The sequence below is a fragment of the Oncorhynchus keta genome, chromosome 29 (genome assembly GCF_023373465.1).
Source record: "Oncorhynchus keta strain PuntledgeMale-10-30-2019 chromosome 29, Oket_V2, whole genome shotgun sequence".
Classification (NCBI taxonomy): domain Eukaryota; kingdom Metazoa; phylum Chordata; class Actinopteri; order Salmoniformes; family Salmonidae; genus Oncorhynchus; species Oncorhynchus keta.
The window spans coordinates 3,724,910-3,750,889 of NC_068449.1; the positions used below are offsets into that span (position 1 = coordinate 3,724,910).

At 46.7% G+C, this 25,980-nt stretch overlaps 2 protein-coding genes across 2 annotated transcripts in view; both read left to right on the forward strand.

The window, feature by feature from the left end:
* Positions 1 to 12,346, forward strand: part of LOC118379393 (proline-rich protein 36-like) — a 17,408-nt gene extending 5,062 nt beyond the window's left edge. Inside the window, exons 4-8 of the mRNA XM_052485720.1 lie at positions 3,265 to 4,034; positions 6,319 to 10,663; positions 11,475 to 11,562; positions 11,716 to 11,780; positions 12,217 to 12,346. Coding sequence (XP_052341680.1) covers positions 3,265 to 4,034; positions 6,319 to 10,663; positions 11,475 to 11,562; positions 11,716 to 11,746 — 5,234 coding nt within the window. The 3' untranslated portion in view covers positions 11,747 to 11,780; positions 12,217 to 12,346. The remainder of the gene's footprint in view (positions 1 to 3,264; positions 4,035 to 6,318; positions 10,664 to 11,474; positions 11,563 to 11,715; positions 11,781 to 12,216) is intronic.
* Positions 12,178 to 12,912, forward strand: LOC127913432 (NHS-like protein 1). Its single transcript, XM_052485377.1, has 2 exons — positions 12,178 to 12,184; positions 12,221 to 12,912. The coding sequence occupies exons 1-2, from the start codon at positions 12,178 to 12,180 to the stop codon at positions 12,784 to 12,786; spliced, it is 573 nt and encodes a 190-aa protein (XP_052341337.1). The 3' UTR covers positions 12,787 to 12,912.
* Positions 12,913 to 25,980: the final 13,068 nt, after the last annotated feature.

Consider the following 25,980-nt stretch of genomic DNA (forward strand, 5'->3'; position numbering starts at 1 on the left):
CATTATTTCACTTATAATTCACATACAGTCACATACTATTCCAGTGTGTCAGGAGTTTACATAAACTAAGTTGACTGTGCCTTTAAAACAGCTTGGAAAATTCCAAAAAATTATGTCATGGCTTTAGAAGCTTCTGATAGGCTAATTGACATAATTTGAGTCAATTGGAGGTGTACCTGTGGATGAATTTCAAGGCCTGCCTTCAAACTCGGTGCCTCTTTGCTTGACATAATGGGAAAATCAATAGAAATCAGCCAGTCTGGTTCATCCTTGGGAGCAATTTCCAAACGCCTGAAGGTACAACGTTCATCTGTACAAACAATAGTACGCAAGTATAAACACCATGGGACCACGCAGCCGTCATACCGCTCAGGAAGGAGATATGTTCTGTCTCCTAGAGATGAATGCACTTTGGTGTGAAAAGTGCAAATCAATCCCAGAACAACAACAAAGGACCCTGTGAAGATGCTGAAGGAAACAGGTACAAAATGATCTATATCCACAGTAAAACAAGTCCTATATTGACATAACCACCGATCAGCAAGGAAGAAGCCACTGCTCCAAAACCACCATTAAAAAGCCAGACTACGGTTTGCAACTGCACATGGGGACAAATATCGTACTTTTTGGAGAATTGTCCTCTGGTCTAATGAAAGAAATTTAGAACTGTTTGACCATAATGACCATCGTTTTGTTTGGAGGAAAACGGGGGAGGCTTGCAAGCCGTGGAACACCATCCCAACCATGAAGCACAGGGGTGGCAGCATCATGTTGTGGGGGTGCTTTGCTGCAGGATGGACTGGTGAACTTTACAAAATAAATGGCTTCATGAGGAAAGAAAAATATGTGGATATATTGAAGCGACACCTCAAGACATCAGTCAGAAAGTTAAAGCTTGGTCGGAAATGGGTCTTCCAAATGGACAATGACCACAATCATACTACATACTACCAAAGTTTTGGCAAAATGGCTTAAGGACAACAAAGTCAAGGTATTGGAGTGGCCATCACAAAGCCCTGACCTCAATCCTATAGAAAATATGTGGGCGGAACTGAAAAAGCGTGTGCGAGCAAGGAGGCCTACAAACCTGACTCAGTTACACCAGCTCTGTCAGGAGGAATGGGCCAAAATTCACCCAATTTATTGTGGGAAGCTTGTGGAAGGCTACCTGAAACGTTTGACCCAAGTTAAACAATTTAAAGGCAATGCTACCAAATACTAGTTGAGTGTATGTAAACTTCTGGCCCACTGGGAATGTGATGAAAGAAGTAAAAGCTGAAATAAATCATTCTCTCTACTATTATTCTGACATTTCACATTCTTAAAATAAAGTGGTGATCCTAACTGACCAAAGACAGGGATTTTTTTACTAGGATCAAATGTCAGGAATTGTGAAAAAACCGAGTTTAAATGTAATTGGCTAATGTGTATGTAAATCTCCAACTTCAACTGTATGTTTGATACCAATACAATTTGATTTGATTTCAAATGGAAAATAAACACGCATAAATATGTGTTGTATTTACAATGGTGTTTGTTCTTCACTGGTTGCCCTTTTCTAGTGGCAACAGGTCACAAATCTTGCTGCTCTGATGGCACACTGTGGTATTTCTCCCAATAGATATGGGAGGTTATCAAAATTGGGTTTGTTTTCAAATTCTTTGTGGGTCTGTGTAATCTGAGGGAAATACGTGTCTCTAATATGGTCATACATTTGTCAGGAGGTTAGGAAGTTTAGCTCAGTTTCCACCTCCTTTTGTGGACAGTGTGCACATAGCCTGTCTTCTCTTGAGAGCCAGGTCTGCCTATGGCGGCCTTTCTCAATAGCAAGGCTATGCTCACTGAGTCTGTACATAGTCAAAGCTTTCCTTCATTTTGGGTCAGTCACAGTGGTCAGGTATTCTGCAACTGTGTACTCTCTGTTAAGGGCCAAATAGCATTCTAGTTTGCTCAGTTGTTTTGTTAAATCTTTCCAATGTGTCAAGTAATTTTGGTTTCTTGTTATTTGGTCGGTTCAAATTGTGTTGCTGTCCTGAGCCTCTGTGGGGTGTGTTTGTGTTTGTGAACAGAGCCCCAGGACCAGCTTAGGTGACTCTTCTCCAGGTTCATCTCTCTGTAGGTGATTACTTTGTTATGGAATGTTTGGGAATCGCTTCCTTTTAGGCGGTTGTAGAATTTAACGGACATTTTCTGGATTTGGATAATTAGCGGGTATCGGCCTAATTCTGCTCTGCATGCATCATTTGGTGGTCTACGTTGTACACGGAGGATATATTTCATTTTTTTGCGACAAACACACACACAAAAAAAAAAAATGTTTGGCCCATTTTGTGAATTCTTGGTTGGTGAGCAGACCCCAGACCTCACAACCATATAACTGATTCAATCATTTTTTAGCCAGATCCTAATTGGGATGTCGAATTTTATGTTCCTTTTGATGGCATAGAAGGCCCTTCTAGTCTTGTCTGTCAGATAGTTCACAGCTTTGTGGACGTTTTCTGTGGCTCTGATGTTGAGGCCAAGGTACATATAGTTTTTTGTGTGTTCTATGGCAATGGTGTTGAGATGTAATTTGTATTTGTGGTCCTGACAACTGGACCTTTTTTTGGAACACCATTTTTTTTTGTCTTAATGAGATTTACTGTCAGGGCCCAGGTCTGGCAGAATCTGTGCAGAAGATCTAGATGCTTCTGTAGGCTCTCCTTGATTGGGGACAGAAGCACCAGATCATCAGCAAACAGTAGACATTTGACTTCAGAGTGTAGTAGGGTCAGGCCGGGTGCTGTAGACTGTGCATGTGCCCTCACCAATTCATTGATATATATGTTGAAGAGGGTTGGGCTTAAGCTGCATCCCTGTCTCACCCCATGGCCAAGTGGAAAGACATTTGTGTTTCTTGCCAATTTTACCCGCACACTTGTTGTTTTTGTACATGGATTCTGTATGTTGTGTGTTTTTGAAATCACCAAATCATAAGACTGCCTTTGTTTTGGTTTGTTTGTTTGTCAATTAGGGTGTGCAGTGTTAATATGTGGTGTGTCATACGGTAATTTGGTTAAAAGCCAAATTGCCATTTGCTCAGTACATTGTTTTCACTGAGGATGTGTACTCTCTATCTTTTCCTCTCCTCTCCTCTCCTCTCCTCTCCTCTCCTCTCCTCTCCTCTCCTCTCCTCTCCTCTCCTCTCCTCTCTTCTTTTTTTCTTATCCTCTCTCCTCCTCTCTTCTTTTTTCTTATCCTCTCCCCTCCTCTCTTCCTCTACAGAACATGAAGCTAATGAAGAGCCAGGGTGTAGTAAAACAGTGGTTCAGCCTGGTCAGTACTCTGCTTTGGGCCAGATCGGCATTGTCAACAAAGCCCTGCTACAGAGCACTATCATACGGCACTCACACACCCAGTCACACACGCCCTCACATGCCCCAGAGGACGGTCAGACGGGGGAGGAGAGAAGAGAGGAGGGAAGGTTGGACAAGGAGAGTGTGGTGGATAAGAGAGAGGAGGAGGAAAGGAGAGTGGTGAAGTCATCAGTGTGTCAGATCCAGGCCCAGAGAGGACAGGGCATCTCTTCTCTGATGGCTTCTCCTCTCACCCCGACCCTCAACCCTGACCCCTCCTTTACTTCTAACCCTCACCCTAGCCTCACTCTCAACCCTGACCCCTCCTTTACTTCTAACCCTCACCCTAGCCTCACTCTCAACCCTGACCCCTCCTTTACTTCTAACCCTCACCCTAGCCTCACTCTCAACCCTATCCCTTCCCTTAAGATTCAACCTCACCCTAGCCTCACTCTCAACCCTATCCCTTCCCTTAAGATTCAACCTCACCCTAGCCTCACTCTCAACCCTATCCCTTCCCTTAAGATTCAACCTCACCCTAGCCTCACCCCCTCATCTTCCATGGACAGTGTCTCCCTGGCGGGTGAAGATGGGGGGAAGGGCTTCCACAGCCTCCCTCGTAAGGACACCTTGTCCTCTGTGAGCAGCTGCCTTACCACCCCCTACAGGACACTCTGCGACACAGCACCCTGCTCTATGGTGAGTATACACTGGTTGCAGACACTGGTTATAGTTTTTTTTTTTTATCTTGAGTGGACAGCTTGATGTCAATATTTAAATCACCCAGAAAATATACTTCTCTGTTGATATCACATACATACATACATGATCAAGTATTTCACACATATTATCCAGATACTGACTGTTAGCACGTGGTGGTCTATAGCAGCTTCCCATAATAATGGGCTTTAGGTGAGGCAGGTGAACCTGTAGCCATATTACTTCTACAGTATTTAACATTAGATCGTCTGTAAGCTTTACAGGAATGTGGTTCTGAATATAGACAGCAACACCTCCCCCATTGGCATTTCTGTCTTTTCGGTAGATGCTTTAACCATGTATTGCTACCACTGTATCATCAAAGTGTATTATCTAAGTGAGTTTCAGAGATAATCAGAATATGAATGTCATCTGTTACAAGCAAGTTATTCACTTCCTGGATCTTGTTTCTTAGTCTACATATGTTAATATGGGCTATTTTTTAGTGCTTTACTGGGAAGCTTATCAGAGGTAGACTTACTCATGTTATGTACATTGGAGCTGATAGTGCAGGGTGAGCTGCAGAAAGTGGTCTTCCTACTATTGCACACCGTCTCAGTGCAACAGTGTAACTCGGGTTTATAGGCTCATGTTTACTGCTTACAATAGCTGTAGGATAAACAGATGTATTCGGTGCAATTAGGGATACATAAATTAAATTACTTACATTGTGTTTGCCAATGCCCCTTAGATCATGTACATTTGATGCAGTATTACCATTGTCACAATGGTAGGGATTAAATGAGCTGGTCTTGAATCATTTACCAGTCATTGTTTCAACGCAGCCATGAAATGCATAGACTGAGTCCAGGAGCCAAGATGATTTGGATGGACTCCGTCATTCCTGTAGAGTATCTTCTGTTTCCGGAAGGTGTCAAAGTTATCAATACAAGAGACTTTAGCATAGCTACAGTTTTCTTTGTCTTTTAGCCAGATGTGTAAAGCCAGCAGTCTGCTGAATCTCTCACACCCGCGGCCCAACGATGGTTCTGGACCTGAAATTAATGGCAGTTTTTGGAGTATTTTAATGCTAAAATCAGTTCTTTAAAATCATTTTTCGAATGTTCCGTGCGTGCTAGCCCTCCTGATGTCGTTTGACCCCACGTGGACTATGACAGTGTTAGTTAACGGCATCTGTAGTAGAACAGTCGGAAGCAGCCTTGTGATGTCCTGTACTCGTGCTCCTGGGTATCACAGGGTTTTTGCCTTGGGGACCAAGATGTTTCTCACCTATGATAACAGCTGGTGATGTTGAATGGGCCGGTCTCTCAGGCGGGAGCTCCGAGGATCTGAACCCAAGGTAGATGCCACCTGAGAGGGAGACAGAACCGAGGACCAAGACGCAGGTACCTCCGGATCCGATTTTGATTGGGAAGCCACCACTAATGAAGGTGCCGGAACCTCTGGATCCAGTGAGGCAAAGCTGTTTTTGGTCTGTGTCAGTTCCGGGCTCAACATCTCCATCGAGACCCCCGTTGCCAGAGGACGCTTTCTTTGACTTCCACAGTGAGTGACGTACCTCCACGGCTGGTTGGTTGGGTCAAGATCAGCTCCATTCTCCAGGGAAGGGGGAGACCCCTTCGGGGATAGTACCCTGCCTAGCACCGGCCAGTCGGCCGACACGGCAGCGAAACTACCACCAGACCAGAGCGGCGTCCGGCTACTGGGGTGAAAGAAAAAGAATAAGTAGGTGGGCTTGGGTTCCCCAGTATCTTATGTAGGTTTGCTACTTGCTTGCTTAGAGTAGCTACTTCCCACCTGTACTCCTCCTTGCTACATTGAAAGTCAACGCGGTCTACATTGTCCCGGAACAAAGCAAAAGAAACGTTGTAAATGTTCAATAGCAGCCTCCATTTGAGACGGCCGAGCCAGCTGGGCTTTCTCCCCTATACGGAATCTGTCACGATCCCGGGACAGATAGCAGCGCTCACAGCAATTTAGCCCAGCAATTCTGTCTTGCCCCTCCACCCTCTGAATGGCATACATACACAATCCATTTCTCATCTGTCACAAGGCTTAAAGAGCCGTCTTTAACCTGACTCCTCCCTTTCATCTGTCATGGAAAGAGCACGTGTTCCTAATGTTTTGTCCAGTCAGTGTATATTATGCTATTATTATTAGTACATTTTTATTATTATTATTATGTACAGTTAACTCATGATAGTAATATGTTCTAATAAGACTACTAGTGTGGTAATCATGCCTGTCTTGTCTGTCTCTCCAGGACCATGTCTCCCAGAGCCAGAAGGGTTGGAGCTGCAAATCCCAGAGTCAGAGCACATTGCTCAGGGAGGACTGGAGCTACGTGCCCCTTCTGACCTCCAGCCATTCCTCCCCACTCCACCCTCTCTCCTCCATCTCCTCCCCCTCTCAGACCGACTGCAGCTCTCTCTGCTCCGGGGATACAGAGACCGCCGGACACTCCCCCTTGCAGTGGCTCAAGTCCCACAGCCACGGCTGCATTTCTGCCGACTACGCCACCAGCAACAACCGCTGTCCCCACGGTAACCAAGACCAGCACGGTCTCCATAGCAACAGCTGTAACTTGTCACACAGTATCTCGCTAAGGAAGTTCAAGAGGCCCCCCGTTCCCCCTACCCGTTCCACATCGCTAAGGCGTAAACCTGCTCGGGGAAAACCGCGCTATAACTTCAACAATCCTGGAGATAGAGAGGAGGTGGTGGTGACGTTACAGAGGAGTCTCCAGACCCCCAGTCCTGCTCCCGTTTCCCCTCTGGTCTCCCCTGTGGTGTTCGAGGTGTTCGAGGATCCTTGGGTCCCCCGCTGTCGCAGCTTCAGCAGTCTGAGCATGGGGAAAAGGGGAGCTGCTGATACAGCCAGCCAGATCAACCAGGTCCCTCACTTCCACAGCTTCCATGACCAGGTCTACCCTCCCAGCTACCGGCTCAAGCAGCCTCACCACTCTGCGCCCCGCTCAGCCAGTACTGGAGGGCTGAGCCTGCCTATGGGACCTAAAACAGCCGCTTCTTTTCCAAACATGGCCACCTCTGCAGGGAGGCTGCAGCGTCTGGCTTCCAACTCCAGCGGATACTACAGCCAGTGCAACACTCTAACATCTTCCTCACGCCAAACCACCTCCTCACCCCTCACTTCCTCCTCCTCCTCACCCCTCACTTCCTCCTCCTCCCTGCCCCTCACCTCCTCCCTTCCCAGGACTTGTTCTACCCCTGGCAGAGGAAGGCCCAAACCCCCCATCCCAGAGAGAAAGTCCTCCCTCCTCTCCTCCCCCTCTTCCTCCTTTTCTTCCACTTCCTCCCTCTCTTCCTACACCTCTGCTGACTCTGCCAGATACCCCCCTCTCCCCCCTCCACTACCTCAGCCTTCTCTCCCCTCTCCCCCTCCACTACCTCAGCCTTCTCTCCCCTCTCCCCCTCCACTACCTCAGCCTTCTCTCCCCTCTCCCCCTCCACTACCTCAGCCTTCTCTCCCCTCTCCCCCTCCACTACCTCAGCCTTCTCTCCCCGCTCCTCCTCCTCTACCCCAGCCATCCCTCCCCACTCCTCTAACTTCTCCCCCTTCCCTCCTGCCTCCCTCACGTACCTGTGCAGTGCAACAGACTCAGCCCCACCCCTTTTATACACCTGTTACACCTGCCAGTCATGTGACATCATTGCCAGGATTCCCTCCCCCTCCTTCCCCTGAGCTCTTAGAGGATTTAGACCTCTCAATCAACAGCCATCCTACTCCCCCTCCTCCCCCACCTCCGCCACCTCCGCCACCTCCTCCCCCTTACACCCACACCCCTACACCACCTCCACCTCTCCAGAGCCCCTCCGGAGTGAGTCCAGGATGGCCCCCCCGCCCCTTGATCACAACCCAAGCCCTGCAGAGAGTCACCCTGCGCTCTGTCAAGAGGCCACAAGAGCTAGCCCCACAGGAGCTAACTAGCATTATGCTAACAAACCCTACATCAGCTAATGTCGAACAGAGCCAAGATAGCAATGATGCTACACTAACTAGCATGATGCTAACCAATGCAACCCCAGCTAATGATGCCCAGCAGAGCCCAGAGAGCATCGATGCTAAGCTAAATGGCATCACGCTAACCTGCGCCCTGGAGAGAGTGGAGGGCATGGATGCCACACTAACCAGCACTGTGTTAGAGAGTGTGGAGAGGATCAATGCTATTCTTACGGAGGCTGAAGAGAGACAGACCACTGGCATTCAGAAAATGGCTGCCAATTCATCTGGTACTATGCTAGCATATTTCCAAAAGAGACTTGAAACCAATGATGCTATGCTAAAGGCGGCCACAAAGACACCGTCAGAGTCTGGCCCTCCCTGCTCCACACCGACCACTACTCAGCACACTGACAGAACCAGAGAGTCTGTCCCTCCCTGCTCCACACCGACCACTACTCAGCAGACTGACAGAACCAGAGAGTCTGTCCCTCCCTGCTCCACACCGACCACTACTCAGCACACTGACAGAACCAGAGAGTTTGTCCCTCCCTGCTCCACACCGACCACTACTCAGCAGACTGACAGAACTAGAGAGTCTGTCCCTCCCTGCTCCACACCGACCACTACTCAGCAGACTGACAGAACCAGAGAGTCTGTCCCTCCCTGCTCCACACCGACCACTACTCAGCACACTGACAGAACCAGAGAGTCTGTTGGAACAGAAGACGCCCTCCGTCCCTCAACAACCCCACAGACGCCTAGAACCCCTCATAAGCATAGAATCCCAGAGAACCCTAGAACTCCAGAGGCTATAATGATAGAGAAGCCTAGAACACTGGAGAAGCCCAAAACACTGGAGAAGCCTAGAACACTGGAGAAGCCCAGAACACTGGAGAAGCCTAGAACCCCAGAAAAGCCTAACGTGGTTGTTCTCTCTAGGCCACTGAGAGCAGTGGTTTTAAGTTCTAGCTCTCCTGCTGTGAACAGAGGACCAGCGTTACAGAACGGAGAACACACGCCTCGACAGGAGACCACACCCTCCCTCACCAACGGCCAACTAGAGCACTTAACGTGGGCAAACACACTCACACACTCCCCTGCTACCCCCTCCTCCACACCCCACAAAGTGAAGCTTCCTGTTGCCCTAAAGAACCCTAAACGATCTCTACTGAGGACACACCAGACAGACACACCAACCCCACCACTCGTACTGACAAGTACACCTCCACAGCCCTTTGTCCCAGAGACATCACCCTTTCTGGGGATACAATTGGCACAGACAGAGTCGCAGACAGAGACTCAACCAAAGCCAAAGCCTGAATTCCCCTTCCTGAAACGCTACCAGTCAGAATACTATGTAGCGGAGTTACCATCAAGGCCCTGTCCTCCAGTACCCTGTGTACCAGAATTACCAACAAGGCCCTCTCCTCCAGCACTCTGTGTACCTAAGTTACTACCAAGGCCCTGTCCTCCAGTACCCTGTGTACCAAAGTTACTACCAAGGCCCTGTCCTCCAGTACCCTGTGTACCAAAGTTACTACCAAGGCCCTGTCCTCCAGTACCCTGTGTACCAGAGTTACCACCAAGGCCCTGTCCTCCAGAAGCCTGTGTAGCAGAGTTACCACCAAGGCCCTGTCCTCCAGTACCCTGTGTACCAGAGTTACTACCAAGGCCCTCTCCTACAGCAGCCTGTGTACCAGAGTTACCACCATGGCCCTGTCCTTCAGAAGCCTGTGTAGCAGAGTTACCACCAAGGCCCTGTCCTTCAGAACCCTGTGTACCAGAGTTACCACCATGGCCCTGTCCTTCAGAAGCCTGTGTAGCAGAGTTACCACCAAGGCCCTGTCCTTCAGAAGCCTGTGTAGCAGAGTTACCACCAAGGCCCTGTCCTTCAGAACCCTGTGTACCAGAGTTACCACCATGGCCCTGTCCTTCAGAAGCCTGTGTAGCAGAGTTACCACCATGGCCCTGTCCTTCAGAAGCCTGTGTAGCAGACTTACCACCAAGGCCCTGTCCTTCAGAAGCCTGTGTACCAGAGTTACCACCATGGCCCTGTCCTTCAGAACCCTGTGTACCAGAGTTACCACCATGGCCCTGTCCTTCAGAAGCCTGTGTAGCAGAGTTACCACCAAGGCCCTGTCCTTCAGAAGCCTGTGTACCAGAGTTACCACCAAGGCCCTGTCCTTCAGAACCCTGTGTACCAGAGTTACCACCAAGGCCCTGTCCTCCCGCACCCTGTGTACCAGAGCCACAGCAGGAGTCCTGTCCACTGGAGATGGAGACAGATACAGAGACAAAGCTAGAGAGTGGCTCTGTGCCATACACAGAGTTGGGGAGATCAGAACCTGAACCAGAGGAGATATGGGTGATGCAGAATGAAGAGAGAGAGAATGTGCACATCACACTGATGCTGGGGGGGAGCGAGGAGGAGGACAGACAGAGGGGAGCCATTGAGGAGGACAGCAGAGATTCTGGAAGTTTCTCTCCGGAAGAGAATAGAGATGCTCTTAGCAGTGGACTGTCAACTGAAGAGGGGGAACTGGAGGAGGAGAGGATGGAATGGGACAAGAGGGAAGAGAGGCGCAGTCTGGAGACAGACGGGGCCAGCAGCTCCACAGGATCCCTGAGCTCCAGAGAGGACAACGGTGAGTTAAGGAACTCTCTGTCTCTCTCCCACTCCCCCTTCTCTCTCTCTCTCTCTCTCTCTCTCTCTCTCTCTCTCTCTCTTTCTCTCTCTCTCACTCTCTCTCTCTCTCCTCTCTCCCCTTCCCCCTTCTCTCTCTCTCTCCTCTCTCTCCTCTCTCTCTCTCTCTCTCTCCCCTTCCCCCTTCTCTCTCTCTCTCTCTCTCTCTCTCTCTCTCTCTCTCTCTCTCTCTCTCTCTCTCTCTCTCTCTCTCTCTCTCTCGCTCTCTCTCTCTCTCTCTCTCTCTCTCTCTCTCTCTCTCTCTCTCTCTCTCTCTCTCTCTCTCTCTCTCTCTCTCTCTATCTCCTACTGACACATACAGTAGATCTCTTATTAGGTTGTAGGTTGTCTACCTTCCTCTGAGTTGAAGATAACCGTAAATCTCTCAACCCCCATCCTCCCACCCGCCCGCCCTCTCTCCCTGACCCTCTCCCCCCTTTCTTCTGACAGCCTGTAAGCACAAGGACCTCATATCCTTCTCTCTAGCTATCGTCCTGTCTCTCTTCAGATATTTTCTTGACATCTTTCTCCTTCGTCCCTGTCCCTTGTTTCTCCTTCGTCCCTGTCTCTCTCTCTCCCTTTCTCCTCTCTCTCTTTCTCTCTCTCTCTCTCTCTCTCTCTCTCTCTCTCTCTCACTCTCTCACTCTCAATATCTCGCTGTCTCTTGTTTTCTCTCTCGAAATCTCTCTGTCTCTCTCTGTCTCTGTCTCTGTCTCTGTCTCTCTCTTTCTCCTCTCTCTCTCTGTGCCTCTCTCTGTATCTCTCTCTCTCAGGTGAGGTGTTTGACATTTCTTCAGCGGAGAAGATGGTGACTCCAGCACGACCGCGGACTACTGAGGACCTGTTTGCTGCCAGACACAGGTCTGTCGTGACACGTAATGCTACTTGACCTCCTGTATGTCTGAAAGACACACTATGGTCTTGAAATAACTCCACATATCTGAATCCTGGTCAAGGGTGAACTTTGTTGTCTGTTCTTACCCAACATTAACACACTTTCACATTCCTCTGTAGCAGTGCAGTCTGGGAAGGCACACACGTTTGATCACCCAGGTGTTTGGGCGTGGCGTTGACAGCAGGTAACACTGATCGGCTGGAAGATCATCCCCTAGTCCAGTCCCTCTGTAGTGAAACATGATGTTATAACTAGTCCCTCTGTAGTGAAACATGATGTTATAACTAGTCCCTCTGTATCTGTAGTGAAACATGATGTTATAACTAGTCCCTCTGTAGTGAAACATGATGTTATAACTAGTCCCTCTGTAGTGAAACATGATGTTATAACTAGTCCCTCTGTAGTGAAACATGATGTTATAACTAGTCCCTCTGTAGTGAAACATGATGTTATAACTAGTCCCTCTGTAGTGAAACATGATGTTATAACTAGTCCCTCTGTAGTGAAACATGATGTTATAACTAGTCCCTCTGTAGTGAAACATGATGTTATAACTAGTCCCTCTGTGTCTATAGTGAAACATGATGTTATAACACCCCTCTCTCTCTCTCTCTCTGCAGTGTCTTCTCATTCTCCTCCTCTTCCTCCTCCTCCTCCTCATCCTCTCCTCCAATGGCCCTAGCCCCACCCCTCTGCGACCTCTAGAGGTGATAGCATCCACTAGGGTGAGAGGTCATAGGTCAGGGGTCATCAGCAGCAGTGGCAGCTTCAAGGCTCTGCTCCTGAGGAAGGGAAGTCGCTGCGACTTTGGAGCTCGCATGTCTGCAGCTGAGAGACTCCGCAGTACCGCCCCAAAACACCAGAGTCCGCCACCACATAGCCAGAGCCAATCAGACACACACCTGCAGTTGGGAGTGAAGTCACACACCCACACACCTCATCCCACTCCACACACGCACACAGTCCAAGTCCAGCTCCCATCTCTAGAAGTACCCCAGACTCAGTACAGACAGAGACACAGGAGGAAGGAAGAGTGGGCAATCACTGAGCGCCTGTTCCCTCTCCCCTTCTCATCCTCCCCATCCTCCCCCTCTCTCTGGGCGTGGCGACCCCCACCCCCACCCCCGCTCCCCCTTGCTCAGCCAGCCAACGTTTTGCTGCCTGCAGCCGACTACCGAGCAGCCCAATGACTGCCATCCAGGAACAAGAGGGGGAGGGGGACGGCGAATCACTGGAGAGTGAGGGATTGTCCGAGACCATCAAATTGGCCCACGATTCACACAAGACTTTTGGATTGGTCAAGCTTTCTGACGGATAGACTGAGGCTACCAATGGCAGCCTTGATTGGCAGGAGAGCAGGACTATGGAGAGACACGAGGCCCTGTTCTCCCTCCCCATTTCTCTCTCCCTGAGAGGGCAACGGATAGAGCACCAGACAGGGGACTCACTGTCCTGCTCACACCCAGGACAGAGGCTCCCGTCTGGTGCCAAGGGACTTTATGTGTATCCTGCACATGGGGGAAACTGATTGAACGTCAAGTCAACTGAAACATACTGTTCTCCAGACTGGCTTTTGTTATAGGATGCTTGTCTCTGTTAATAGATTACAGGACAGTGTAAATGTTGTTTTCTGATGTGTTGCTTCAGTCCTCTGTCTAGTTTTAGTATGTAGCGGTATACAGTTTGATATTCATGTTAAACTGTATATTTAAAATGTATTCTGTGGTTTCAGTTACCAAAGACAACGTGTCACTCCCAGTGAATCGGCAGCAGGGGGACATGTCTGAGAATGTATCCTTGATTGTGATTGGCCTATTGTTATCATGATTATGATTGGCCTATTGTTATCATGATTGTGATTGGCCTATTGTTATCATGATTATGATTGGCCTATTGTTATCATGATTGTGATTGGTGTGTGTGTGTGTGTGTGTGTGAAATTGGAAGAATGGAATCTGCTGAAGTGATTTATATTTGTATTATTTTATACTTAATGGTCTTTAAATCCTCTATTCATGTTTTATTTGACTTTAAGATATATATAGAATGTATTAAGTACATGCTTTACATTGCAGAGTTCTCCTTTCACTATAAAGTAATGTCTGTCTCCTTTATATTACTGTACCTTAATACCTGGACGGTGTACATTTTGTGACACGTGATTTCGGTAGAGGGTTTGTTTGTGTTTTTCTAGTCTGTTTATTTGAAAACTGTGAATAAAACTGGGCCCACTGTATATCAGCGTTATCACTGGTGAGGTCAGGGGTCAGGGGTGGAATGTGGAGAGACTGACTGCATATCTAGAGGGATAGAGGGAGAGGGAGAGGTGAAGGCTGAATGTTGACCCGGGACTGTAAATTTTTAAAAAAATGAATTAAAAAATAAATATAGTACATAATTACAGATCCCTGTATGATTTACACACACACACACACACACCCTCGCTCACACACTCGCCCACTCTCACACACACACACACGCACACACTCGCACACTCGCCCACACACACACACACACACACACACACACACACACACACACACACACACACACACACACACACACACACACACACACACACACACACACACACACACACACACACACACACACACACACAATGTCTGCTGCAGAAACTCCTTGATCCCAATAGGACCTCTGAGTGTAAGGCTTTAAACAATTAATTAATTAAGACTGTCTTAATATACCCACTGTATAGACTGTTCCAGTCTGCAGAGGACAGACATAGAGACTGTGGGAGTAAGAGAGGGGAGAGACACACTTGTCTGGGACACTCACTGTCTTTGGGGAGTCACGGGTGTTCAGAGGGGCATCACTGTGTTTTCTCTACACAGCTCCATGCAACTCTTTAAGAGGTGAGTCCTCACTATCTCAATCTCTCTGTCTCTCTGTCTACCTCTCTCATTTCCCTGTCTCTCTGTCTACCTCTCTCATTTCCCTGTCTCTCTGTCTACCTCTCTCATTTCTCTGTCTCTCTGTCTACCACTCTCATTTCCCTGTCTCTCTGTCTACCTCTCTCATTTCTCCGTCTCTCTGTCTACCTCTCTCATTTCTCTGTCTCTCTGTCTACCACTCTCATTTCCCTGTCTCTCTGTCTACCTCTCTCATTTCTCTGTCTCTCCTGTCTACCTCTCTCATTTCTCTGTCTCTCTGTCTACCACTCTCATCTCTCTGTCTCTCTGTCTACCTCTCTCATTTCTCTGTCTCTCTGTCTACCTCTCTCATTTCCCTGTCTCTCTGTCTACCTCTCTCATTTCCCTGTCTCTCTGTCTACCTCTCTCATTTCCCTGTCTCTCTGTCTACCTCTCTCATTTCCCTGTCTCTCTGTCTACCTCTCTCATTTCTCTGTCTCTCTGTCTACCACTCTCATTTCCCTGTCTCTCTGTCTACCTCTCTCATTTCTCCGTCTCTCTGTCTACCTCTCTCATTTCTCTGTCTCTCTGTCTTACCACTCTCATTTCCCTGTCTCTCTGTCTACCTCTCTCATTTCTCTGTCTCTCCTGTCTACCTCTCTCATTTCTCTGTCTCTCCTGTCTACCTCTCTCATTTATCTGTCTCTCTGTCTACCACTCTCATTTCCCTGTCTCTCTGTCTACCTCTCTCATTTCCCTGTCTCTCTGTCTACCTCTCTCATTTCCCTGTCTCTCTGTCTACCTCTCTCATTTCTCTGTCTCTCTGTCTACCTCTCTCATTTCCCTGTCTCTCTGTCTACCTCTCTCATTTATCTGTCTCTCTGTCTACCACTCTCATTTCCCTGTCTCTCTGTCTACCTCTCTCATTTCTCTGTCTCTCTGTCTACCTCTCTCATTTCTCTGTCTCTCTGTCTACCACTCTCATTTCCCTGTCTCTCTGTCTACCACTCTCATTTCTCTGTCTCTCTGTCTACCACTCTCATTTCCCTGTCTCTCTGTCTACCTCTCTCATTTCCCTGTCTCTCTGTCTACCTCTCTCATTTCCCTGTCTCTCTGTCTACCTCTCTCAATCTCTCTGTCTCTCTGTCTACCTCTCTCAATTTCTCTGTCTCTCTGTCTACCTCTCTCAATCTCTCTGTCTCTCTGTCTACCTCTCTCAATTTCTCTGTCTCTCTGTCTTACCACTCTCATTTCCCTGTCTCTCTGTCTACCTCTCTCATTTCTCTGTCTCTCCGTCTACCTCTCTCATTTATCTGTCTCTCTGTCTACCACTCTCATTTATCTGTCTCTCTGTCTACCTCTCTCATTTCTCTGTCTCTCTGTCTACCACTCTCATTTCTCTGTCTCTCTGTCTACCTCTCTCATTTATCTGTCTCTCTGTCTACCTCTCTCATTTCCCTGTCTCTCTGTCTACCTCTCTCATTTCTCCGTCTCTCTGTCTACCTCTCTCATTTCTCTGTCTCTCTGTCTTACCACTCTCATTTCCCTGTCTCTCTGTCTACCTCTCTCATTTCCCTGTCTCTCTGTCTACCTCTCTCATTTCTCTGTCTCTCTGTCTACCTCTCTCATTTATCTGTCTCTCTGTCTACCACTCTCATTTCCCTGTCTCTCTGTCTACCTCTCTCATTTATCTGTCTCTCTGTCTACCTCTCTCATTTCCCTGTCTCTCTGTCTACCTCTCTCATTTATCTGTCTCTCTGTCTACCACTCTCATTTCCCTGTCTCTCTGTCTACCTCTCTCATTTCTCCGTCTCTCTGTCTACCTCTCTCATTTCTCTGTCTCTCTGTCTTACCACTCTCATTTCCCTGTCTCTCTGTCTACCTCTCTCATTTCCCTGTCTCTCTGTCTACCTCTCTCATTTCTCTGTCTCTCTGTCTACCTCTCTCATTTATCTGTCTCTCTGTCTACCTCTCTCATTTCTCTGTCTCTCTGTCTACCTCTCTCATTTCTCTGTCTCTCTGTCTACCTCTCTCATTTCTCTGTCTCTCTGTCTACCTCTCTCATTTCTCTGTCTCTCTGTCTACCTCTCTCATTTCCCTGTCTCTCTGTCTACCTCTCTCATTTCTCTGTCTCTCTGTCTACCTCTCTCATTTATCTGTCTCTCTGTCTACCTCTCTCATTTCTCTGTCTCTCTGTCTACCTCTCTCATTTCTCTGTCTCTCTGTCTACCTCTCTCATTTATCTGTCTCTCTGTCTACCTCTCTCATTTCTCTGTCTCTCTGTCTACCTCTCTCATTTCTCTGTCTCTCTGTCTACCTCTCTCATTTATCTGTCTCTCTGTCTACCACTCTCATTTCCCTGTCTCTCTGTCTACCTCTCTCATTTCTCTGTCTCTCTGTCTACCTCTCTCATTTATCTGTCTCTCTGTCTACCACTCTCATTTATCTGTCTCTCTGTCTACCTCTCTCATTTCTCTGTCTCTCTGTCTACCTCTCTCATTTCTCTGTCTCTCTGTCTACCTCTCTCATTTCTCTGTCTCTCTGTCTACCTCTCTCATTTCTCTGTCTCTCTGTCTACCTCTCTCATTTCCCTGTCTCTCTGTCTACCTCTCTCATTTCTCTGTCTCTCTGTCTACCTCTCTCATTTATCTGTCTCTCTGTCTACCTCTCTCATTTCTCTGTCTCTCTGTCTACCTCTCTCATTTCTCTGTCTCTCTGTCTACCTCTCTCATTTATCTGTCTCTCTGTCTACCTCTCTCATTTCTCTGTCTCTCTGTCTACCTCTCTCATTTCAATTCCATTCAATTCAAGGGGCTTTATTGGCATGGGAAACATATGTTAACATTGCCAAAGCAAGTGAGGTAGATAATATACAAAAGTGAAATAAAAAATAAATATTAACATTACACATACAGAAGTTTCAAAAGAATGAAGACATTACAAATGTCACATTATGTCTATATATATATATATACAGTGTTGTAACAATGTACAAATGGTTAATGGACAAAAGGGAAATAAATATGGGTTGTATTTACAATGGTGTTTGTTCTTCCCTGGTTGCCCTTTTCTAGTGGCAACAGGTCACAAATCTGGCTGCTGTGATGGCACACTGTGGAATTTCACCCAGTAGACATGGGAGTTTATCAAAAATCAAAATCGGGTTTGTTTTCGAAATCTTTGTGGATCTGTGTAATCTGAGGGAAATATGTGTCTCTAACATGGTCATACATTGGGCAGGAGGTTCAGGAAGTGCAGCTCAGTTTCCACCTCATTTTGTGGGCATTGAGCACATAGCCTGTCTTCTCTTGAGAGCCATGTCAGCCTACGGCGATCTTTCTCAATAGCAAGGCTATGCTCACTAAGTCTGTACATAGTCAAAGCTTTCCTTACGTTTGGGTCAGTCACAGTGGTCGGGTATTCTGCCACTGTGTACTCTCTGTTAAGGGCCAAATAGCATTCTAGTTTGCTGTGTTTTTTTGTAAATTTTTTCCAAGTAATTATCTTTTTGTTTTCTCATGATTTGCTTGGTTCTAATTGTGCTTCTGTCATGGGGATCTGTGGGGTGTGTTTGTGTATGTGAACAGAGCCCCAGGACCAGCTTTCTTAGGGGACTCTTCTCCAGGTTCATCTCTCTGTAGGTGATGGGTTTGTTATGGAAGGTTTGGGAATCGATTCGTTTTAGGTGGTTGTAGAATTTAACGGCTCTTTTCTGGATTTGGATAATTAGCGGGTATCGGCCTTATACTACTCTGCATGCTTTATTTGGTGTACACAGAGGATTTGGTCTCAATTTGGTGTTTGTCCCATTTTGTGAATTCTTTGTTGGTGAGCTGACCCCAGATCTCACAACCATAAAGGGCAATGGGTTCTATAACTGATTCAAGTATTTTTAGCCAGATCCTAATTGGTATTTTGAATTTTATGTTCCTTTTGATGGCATAGAATGCCCTTCTTGCCTTGTCACTCAGATTGTTCACAGCTTTGTGGAAGTTACCTGTGGCGCTGATGTTTAGGCGAAGGTATGTATAGTTTTTTGTGTGCTCTAGGGCAACGGTGTCTAGATGGAATTTGTATTTGTGGTCCTGGCGACTGAACCTTTTTTGGAACACCATTATTTTGGTCTTACTGAGATTTACTGTCAGGGCCCAGGTCTGGCAGAATCTGTGCAGACTATCTAGGTGCTGCTGTAGGCCCTCCTTGTCTGGTGACAGAAGCACCAGATCATCGGCAAACAGTAGACATTTGACTTCAGATTCTAGTAGGGTGAGGCCGGGTGCTGCATACTTTTCTAGTGCCCGCGCCAATTCGTTGATATATATGTTGAAGAGGGTGGGGCTTAAGCTGCATCCCCGTCTCACCCCACGGCCCTGAGGAATGAAATGTGTGTGTTTTTTGCCTATTTTAACCGCACACTTGTTGTTTGTGCACATGGATTTTATAATGTCGTATGTTTTACCCCCAACACCCCTTTCCATCAGTTTGTATAGCAGACCCTCATGCCAAATTGAGTCAAAGGCTTTTTTGAAATCAACAAAGCATGAGAAGACTTTGCCTTTGTTTTGGTTTGTTTGGTTGTCAATTAGGGTGTGCAGGGTGAATACATGGTCTGTTGTATGGTAATTTGGTAAAAATCCAATTTGATATTTGCTCAGAACATTGCTTTCACTGAGAAAATGTACGCGTCTGTCACGTTCTGACCTTTATTTCCTTTGTTTTGTCATTATTTAGTATGGTCAGGGCGTGAGTTGGGGTGGGCAGTCTGTTTGTTTTTCTATGATTTGGGGATTTCTATGTTTCGGCCTAGTATGGTTCTCAATCAGAGGCAGGTGTCATACTTCGGTAGCCTGGGTTTCACTGTGTGTTTCTGGGTGTTTGTTTCCGTGTCTGTGTTTTTCACTGTTTTGGGTTTTCACGTTTCTTGTTTTTGTATTCAGTTGTTCATGTTATTATTTCTTATTAAAAGAACCATGGACACTTACCACGCCGCATATTGGTCCTCCGATACTTTTCGCCTCTCCTTTTCGGAAGAAGAGGATGTTTTTGCTTGGACAGGTTTCTCAATTTCTTTCTTAGATTTTTGCATTCTTCATCAAACCATTTGTTATTGTTCATTTTCTTCGGTTTTCAATTTGAGATTTTTAGATTTGATAGGGAAGCTGAGAGGTCAAATATACTGTTAAGATGTTCTACTGCCAAGTTTATACCTTCACTATTACAGTGGAACGTTTTACCCAGGAAATTGTCTAAAAGAGATTGAATTTGTTGTTGCCTAATTGTTTTTTGGTAGGTTTCCAAACTGCATTCCTTCCATCTATAGCATTTCTTAATGTTACTCAGTTTCTTTGGCTTTGATGCCTCACGATTGAGTATTTGCTCAGTTCAAGTAGACTGTGATTTTGCTGTGGTCTGATAGGGGTGTCAGTGGGCTGACTGTGAACACTCTGAGAGACTCTGGGTTGAGGTCAGTGATAAAGTAGTCTACAGTACTACTGCCAAGAGATTAGCTATAGGTGTATCTACCATAGGACTCCCTTCGAAGCCTACCATTGACTATGTACATACCCAGCATGCGACAGAGCTGCAGGAGTTGTGATCCATTTTTGTTGGTTATGTTGTCATAGTTGTGCCTAGGGGGGCATATGGGGGAGGGAATGCTGTCACCTGCAGGCAGGTGTTTGTCCCCCTGTGTGCAGAGGGTGTCGGGTTCTTTTCCGGTTCTGGCATTTAGGTCGCCACAGACTAGTACATGTCCCTGGGCCTGGAAATGATTGATTTCCCCCTCCAGGATGGAGAAGCTGTATTCGTTAACTTCTTGCGTCGAGCCATCCCGGATCCGGGATCGTGACTACAGCCTCAAGTCCATTAGCATAACGCAACGTTAACTATTCATGAAAATCGCAAATGAAATGAAATCAATATGCTAGCTCTCAAGCTTAGCCTTTTGTTAACAACACTGTCATCTCAGATTTTCAAAAATATGCTTCTCAACCATAGCAAAACAAGCATTTGTGTAACAGTATTGATAGCTAGCGTTAGCATTTAGCGTTAGCATTCAGCAGGCAACATTTTCACAAAAACCAGAAAACCATTCAAATAAAATAATTTACCTTTGAAGAACTTCGGATGTTTTCAATGAGGAGACTCTCAGTTAGATAGCAAATGTTCCGTTTTTCCTGAAAGATTATTTGTGCAGGAGAAATCGGTCCGTTTTCTGCGTCATGTTTGGCTACCAAAAAAAAACGAAAATTCATTCATCCAAACGCCAAACTTTCTTCCACATTAACTCCATAATATCGACTGAAACATGGTAAACGTTGTTTAGAATCAACCCTCAAGGTGTTTTTCACATATCTCTTCATTATATATCATTCCTGGAAGTCTCCTCTCTGTCTCCATCACATGGATGAATGCGAGCAGCTTGGAGATTACGCAACAATTTCAACAAAGGACACCGGGCGGACACGTGGTAAATGTGTCACGCCCTGGTCAAAGTATTTTGTGTTTATCTTCATGTATTGGGTCAGGCCAGGGTGTGGCATGGGTTTTTGTATGTGGTGTGTATATATTGGGATTGTAGCTAGTGGGGTGATCTAGCAGTCTATAGAAGTCTATGGCTGTCTGGAGTGGTTCTCAATCAGAGGCAGGTGTTTATCATTGTCTCTGATTGGGAACCATATTTAGGCAGCCATATTCTTTGAGTTTGTCGTGGGTGATTGTCCTTAGTGTCCTTGTTCCTGTCTATGTGTTAGTGTACACAAGTATAGGCTGTTTCGGTTTTCGTTACGTTTATTGTTTTTTTGTAGTGTTTGTATTTAGATTCGTGTTACGTTTGTTTATTAAATTATGGATCGCAATCTACACGCTGCATTTTGGTCCGACTCTCCTTCACCACAAGAGAACCGTTACAAAATGTAGTCTCTTATGGCCAATCTTCCAATGATATGTCTACAAATACGTCACAATGCTGCAGACAACTTGGAGAAACGATAGAAAGGGCAGGCTCATTCGTGGCGGTTTCACAGCCATATAAGGAGACAATGAGAAACAGAGCGTCAAAAATCCTGCTCATTTCCTGTTTGAAGTTTCATCTTGGTTTCGCCTGTAGCATCAGTTCTGGGGCACTCACAGATAATATCTTTGAAGTTTTGGAAACGTCAGAGTGTTTTCTTTCCAAAGCTGTCAATTATATGCATAGTCGAGCATCTTTTTGTGTCAAAATATTGCGCTTAAAACGGGCACGATTTTTTTATCCAATAATGAAATAGTGCCCCCATAGCTTCAACAGGTTAAGGTATGGGGATTCTAGTGGGGGGAGATAGGTAGCACACAGGAGGACATTTTTTTCTGTTAAGATCATTTCCTTTTGAATTTCTAGCCAAAGGTAAATTTTTCCTGTTTTGATTCATTTAATGGAGTGAGTTAGGTCTGCTCTATAGCCAAATTAGCATACCCCCTGAGTCCCTTCCCTGTTTCACACCTGGTAGTTTGGTGGATGGGACTACCAGCTCTCTGTAACCTAGAGGGCAACCAGTGGGTCCGTCTCCTCTATACCAGGTTTCTTGCAGGATGACATTGTCTGTATTACCGATTTCTTTGGTGAAGTCCGGGTTCCTGCTCTTTAGGCCAAAGGCAGATGACCTCAGGCCTGGGATATTCCCGGATGAGATAGTGAAGGCTTTGTGTTCCATAAAGTGTCCAATGTTGTCGGTCGTGTGGTTTGGCCTCAGGCCAGTAAGTGTGAGCAGAGCCTGCTGAGCATCTGGTACATGCCATTGAGCTAGTGTAAGAGTGGGTTTTTGGGCCTGGGTGTATGACTTCCATGTTGAGGCCCTCTCTGCTGGGATGGGGTGCATAGGGTGAGCAGAGGAGGGGCATATGTCTTATCTGAGGGGGCCTAAATTGGGTGTGGGCATGGTTGACTCGGAGGGGGGTGTTGATTGGTTGGGTGGGAGTGTGGCTGGTGGTGCTGTGGTCTGGATGTAGGTCCTCTCAGCGTGGGTCCTCTATGTGCAGGTCCGGGGGGGGGGGTGGCTTTTAAAACCCAATGATCTAACATAGCTTTTAAACCCAATGATCTAACATTACTATTAAACCCAATGATCTAACATTACTATTAAACCCAATGAGCTAACATTACTATTAAACCCAATGATCTAACATTACTATTAAACCCAATGATCTAACATTACTATTAAACCCAATGATCTAACATTACTATTAAACCCAATGATCTAACATTACTATTAAACCCAATGATCTAACATTACTATTAAACCCAATGATCTAACATTACTATTAAACCCAATGATCTAGCATAGTTTTAAAACCCAATGATCTAACATAGCTTTAAAACCCAGTGATCTAACATTACTATTAAACCCAATGAGCTAACATTACCTCAGCAACAGCAGGTGAGGTGTGCTTATCAAGTGGACATGAGTCAGTTCTGTGAAGGTGAGGTGACGTCGACCTGTCTGTCAGGGATTACAGAATCTGATAGAGACCTGTGTAATCCGGATCAGATTAGGACAGTGACTTCCTGAGACCCAGCAGTATCTAGAGTATCTGAGCCATGGGATTAGTAGCATCAGTAGTCTGTAATAACGGTTTTCAAACCTCTCCTCGGGGACCCCCAGACGTTTTACAATTATGCTGTAGCCCTGAACTAGCTCACCTGAATCACCTAGTCAAGGGCTTGATGATTAGTTGGCGATTGGAATCAGGTGAGCTAACTCCGGAATACATCAAATACATGGAACGGCTGGGGGTCCCCGAGGAGAGGTTTGAGAACCCCTTTTTAGAATAGGTATCAGACCTGCTTCAAAAACAAAGTTTTACATGAAAGGCTTAAATCAGAGAGTATGTCTAACAGTGAGATAATGTCTTGCTTCTCTGTCCGTCTCTCTTTCTGCCTCCGTGTCTCTACAGCAGTCTGGTCTGGTCTGGTCTGCTCTGCTCTGGTCTGCTCTGCTCTGCTCTGCTCTGGTCTGGTCTGGTCTGCTCTGCTCTGCTCTGGTCTGGTCTGCTCTGGTCTGGTCTGGTCTCCTCTGCTCTGGTCTGCTCTGGTCTGGTCTGCTCTGGTCTGCTCTGGTCTGGTCTGGTCTGCTCTGGTCTGCTCTGGTCTGCTCTGCTCTGGTCTGCTCTGGTCTGCTCTGGTCTGGTCTGCTCTGGTCTGGTCTGCTCTGGTCTGCTCTGGTCTGGTCTGCTCTGGTCTGGTCTGGTCTGCTCTGGTCTGCTCTGCTCTGCTCTGGTCTGCTCTGGTCTGCTCTGGTCTGGTCTGCTCTGGTCTGGTCTGGTCTGGTCTGCTCTGGTCTGGTCTGCTCTGGTCTGCTCTGGTCTGCTCTGGTCTGCTCTGCTCTGGTCTGCTCTGCTCTGGTCTGCTCTGGTCTGCTCTGGTCTGCTCTGCTCTGCTCTGCTCTGGTCTGCTCTGGTCTGCTCTGGTCTGGTCTGGTCTGCTCTGCTCTGGTCTGGTCTGGTCTGCTCTGGTCTGGTCTGCTCTGGTCTGGTCTGCTCTGGTCTGCTCTGGTCTGGTCTGCTCTGGTCTGCTCTGCTCTGCTCTGGTCTGCTCTGGTCTGCTCTGGTCTGGTCTGGTCTGGTCTGCTCTGGTCTGCTCTGGTCTGGTCTGGTCTGCTTACCTGAGGTTTCCTGCAGTTCGGAGACGTTCTAAGAGGCCTCCTGTCATTCTCGGTCCTTCTCTTCACACTGAGGTTCTCTTTAAGTTTTCTGACGCTCTGAGACAATTCTCTGAGACGCTCTCTGATTGAATGTGTCATGAAGGTTCTGGCCCGTCTATTCCCATATGGTAAGACCCTCGCCGGTCTCAAGGCCTCGCTACTGCACACGCTCAGATGGACCACCCCGCGGCCGACGTTTCCCGCCATGCCACTGCCCACGTGCCAGTCATCACCCACGGAAACCAATGCTACCGCAGCAGCAACCGGTGGGGGGTGCTTCTGTTCCGACTGATGTACTGGAGCCCCATGAGGAGACGGTCAAATGTTGCCATGGAGAGCAGGGGGTCAGCGGTTGCCATGGAGAGGAGAGGGTCAGAAGTCGTCATGGCAAATAGGGGGTCAAAGTTTAATGCTCCGTTCACATGTTCACTATGTTGAAGGGCCTGGCCCCCTCTGGCTGTAGAGCAGCACACTATGATACACTGTTCACATCTCTGACACGCTGTTCATATCTCTGATACACTGTTCACATCTCTGACACGCTGTTCACATCTCTGACACGCTGTTCACATCTCTGATATGCTGTTCACATCTCTGACACGCTGACACACACATCTCTGATACACTGTTCACATCTCTGACACGCTGACACACACATCTCTGATATGCTGTTTAGATCTCTGACACGCTGACACACACATCTCTGATATGCTGTTCACATCTCTGACACACTGTTCACATCTCTGATATGCTGTTCACATCTCTGATATGCTGTTCACATCTCTGATATGCTGTTCACATCTCTGACACACTGTTCACATCTCTGATACACTGTTCACATCTCTGATATGCTGTTCACATCTCTGATACACTGTTCACATCTCTGACATGCTGTTCACATCTCTGACACACTGTTCACATCTCTGATATGCTGTTCACATCTCTGACACGCTGTTCACATCTCTGATATGCTGTTCACATCTCTGATATGCTGTTCACATCTCTGATATGCTGTTCACATCTCTGACACACTGTTCACATCTCTGATATGCTGTTCACATCTCTGACACGCTGTTCACATCTCTGATATGCTGTTCACATCTCTGACACGCTGTTCACATCTCTGACACGCTGTTCACATCTCTGATATGCTGTTCACATCTCTGATATGCTGTTCATATCTCTGATATGCTGTTCACATCTCTGATACGCTGTTCACATCTCTGATACGCTGTTCACATCTCTGACACGCTGTTCACATCTCTGACACGCTGTTCACATCTCTGATATGCTGTTTAGATCTCTGATATGCTGGTCACATCTCTGATATGCTGTTCACATCTCTGATAAGCTGTTCACATCTCTGATATGCTGTTTAGATCTCTGATATGCTGTTCACATCTCTGATACGCTGTTCACATCTCTGATATGCTGTTCACATCTCTGATATGCTGTTTAGATCTCTGATATGCTGTTCACATCTCTGATATGCTGTTCACATCTCTGATACGCTGTTCACATCTCTGATATGCTGTTCACATCTCTGATATGCTGTTTACATCTCTGACACGCTGTTCACATCTCTGATATGCTGTTCACATCTCTGATATGCTGTTCACATCTCTGATATGCTGTTCACATCTCTGATATGCTGTTCATATCTCTGATATGCTGTTCACATCTCTGATACGCTGTTCACATCTCTGATATGCTGTTCACATCTCTGATACGCTGTTCACATCTCTGATATGCTGTTCACATCTCTGATATGCTGTTTAGATCTCTGATACACTGTTCACATCTCTGATACGTTGTTCACATCTCTGATATGCTG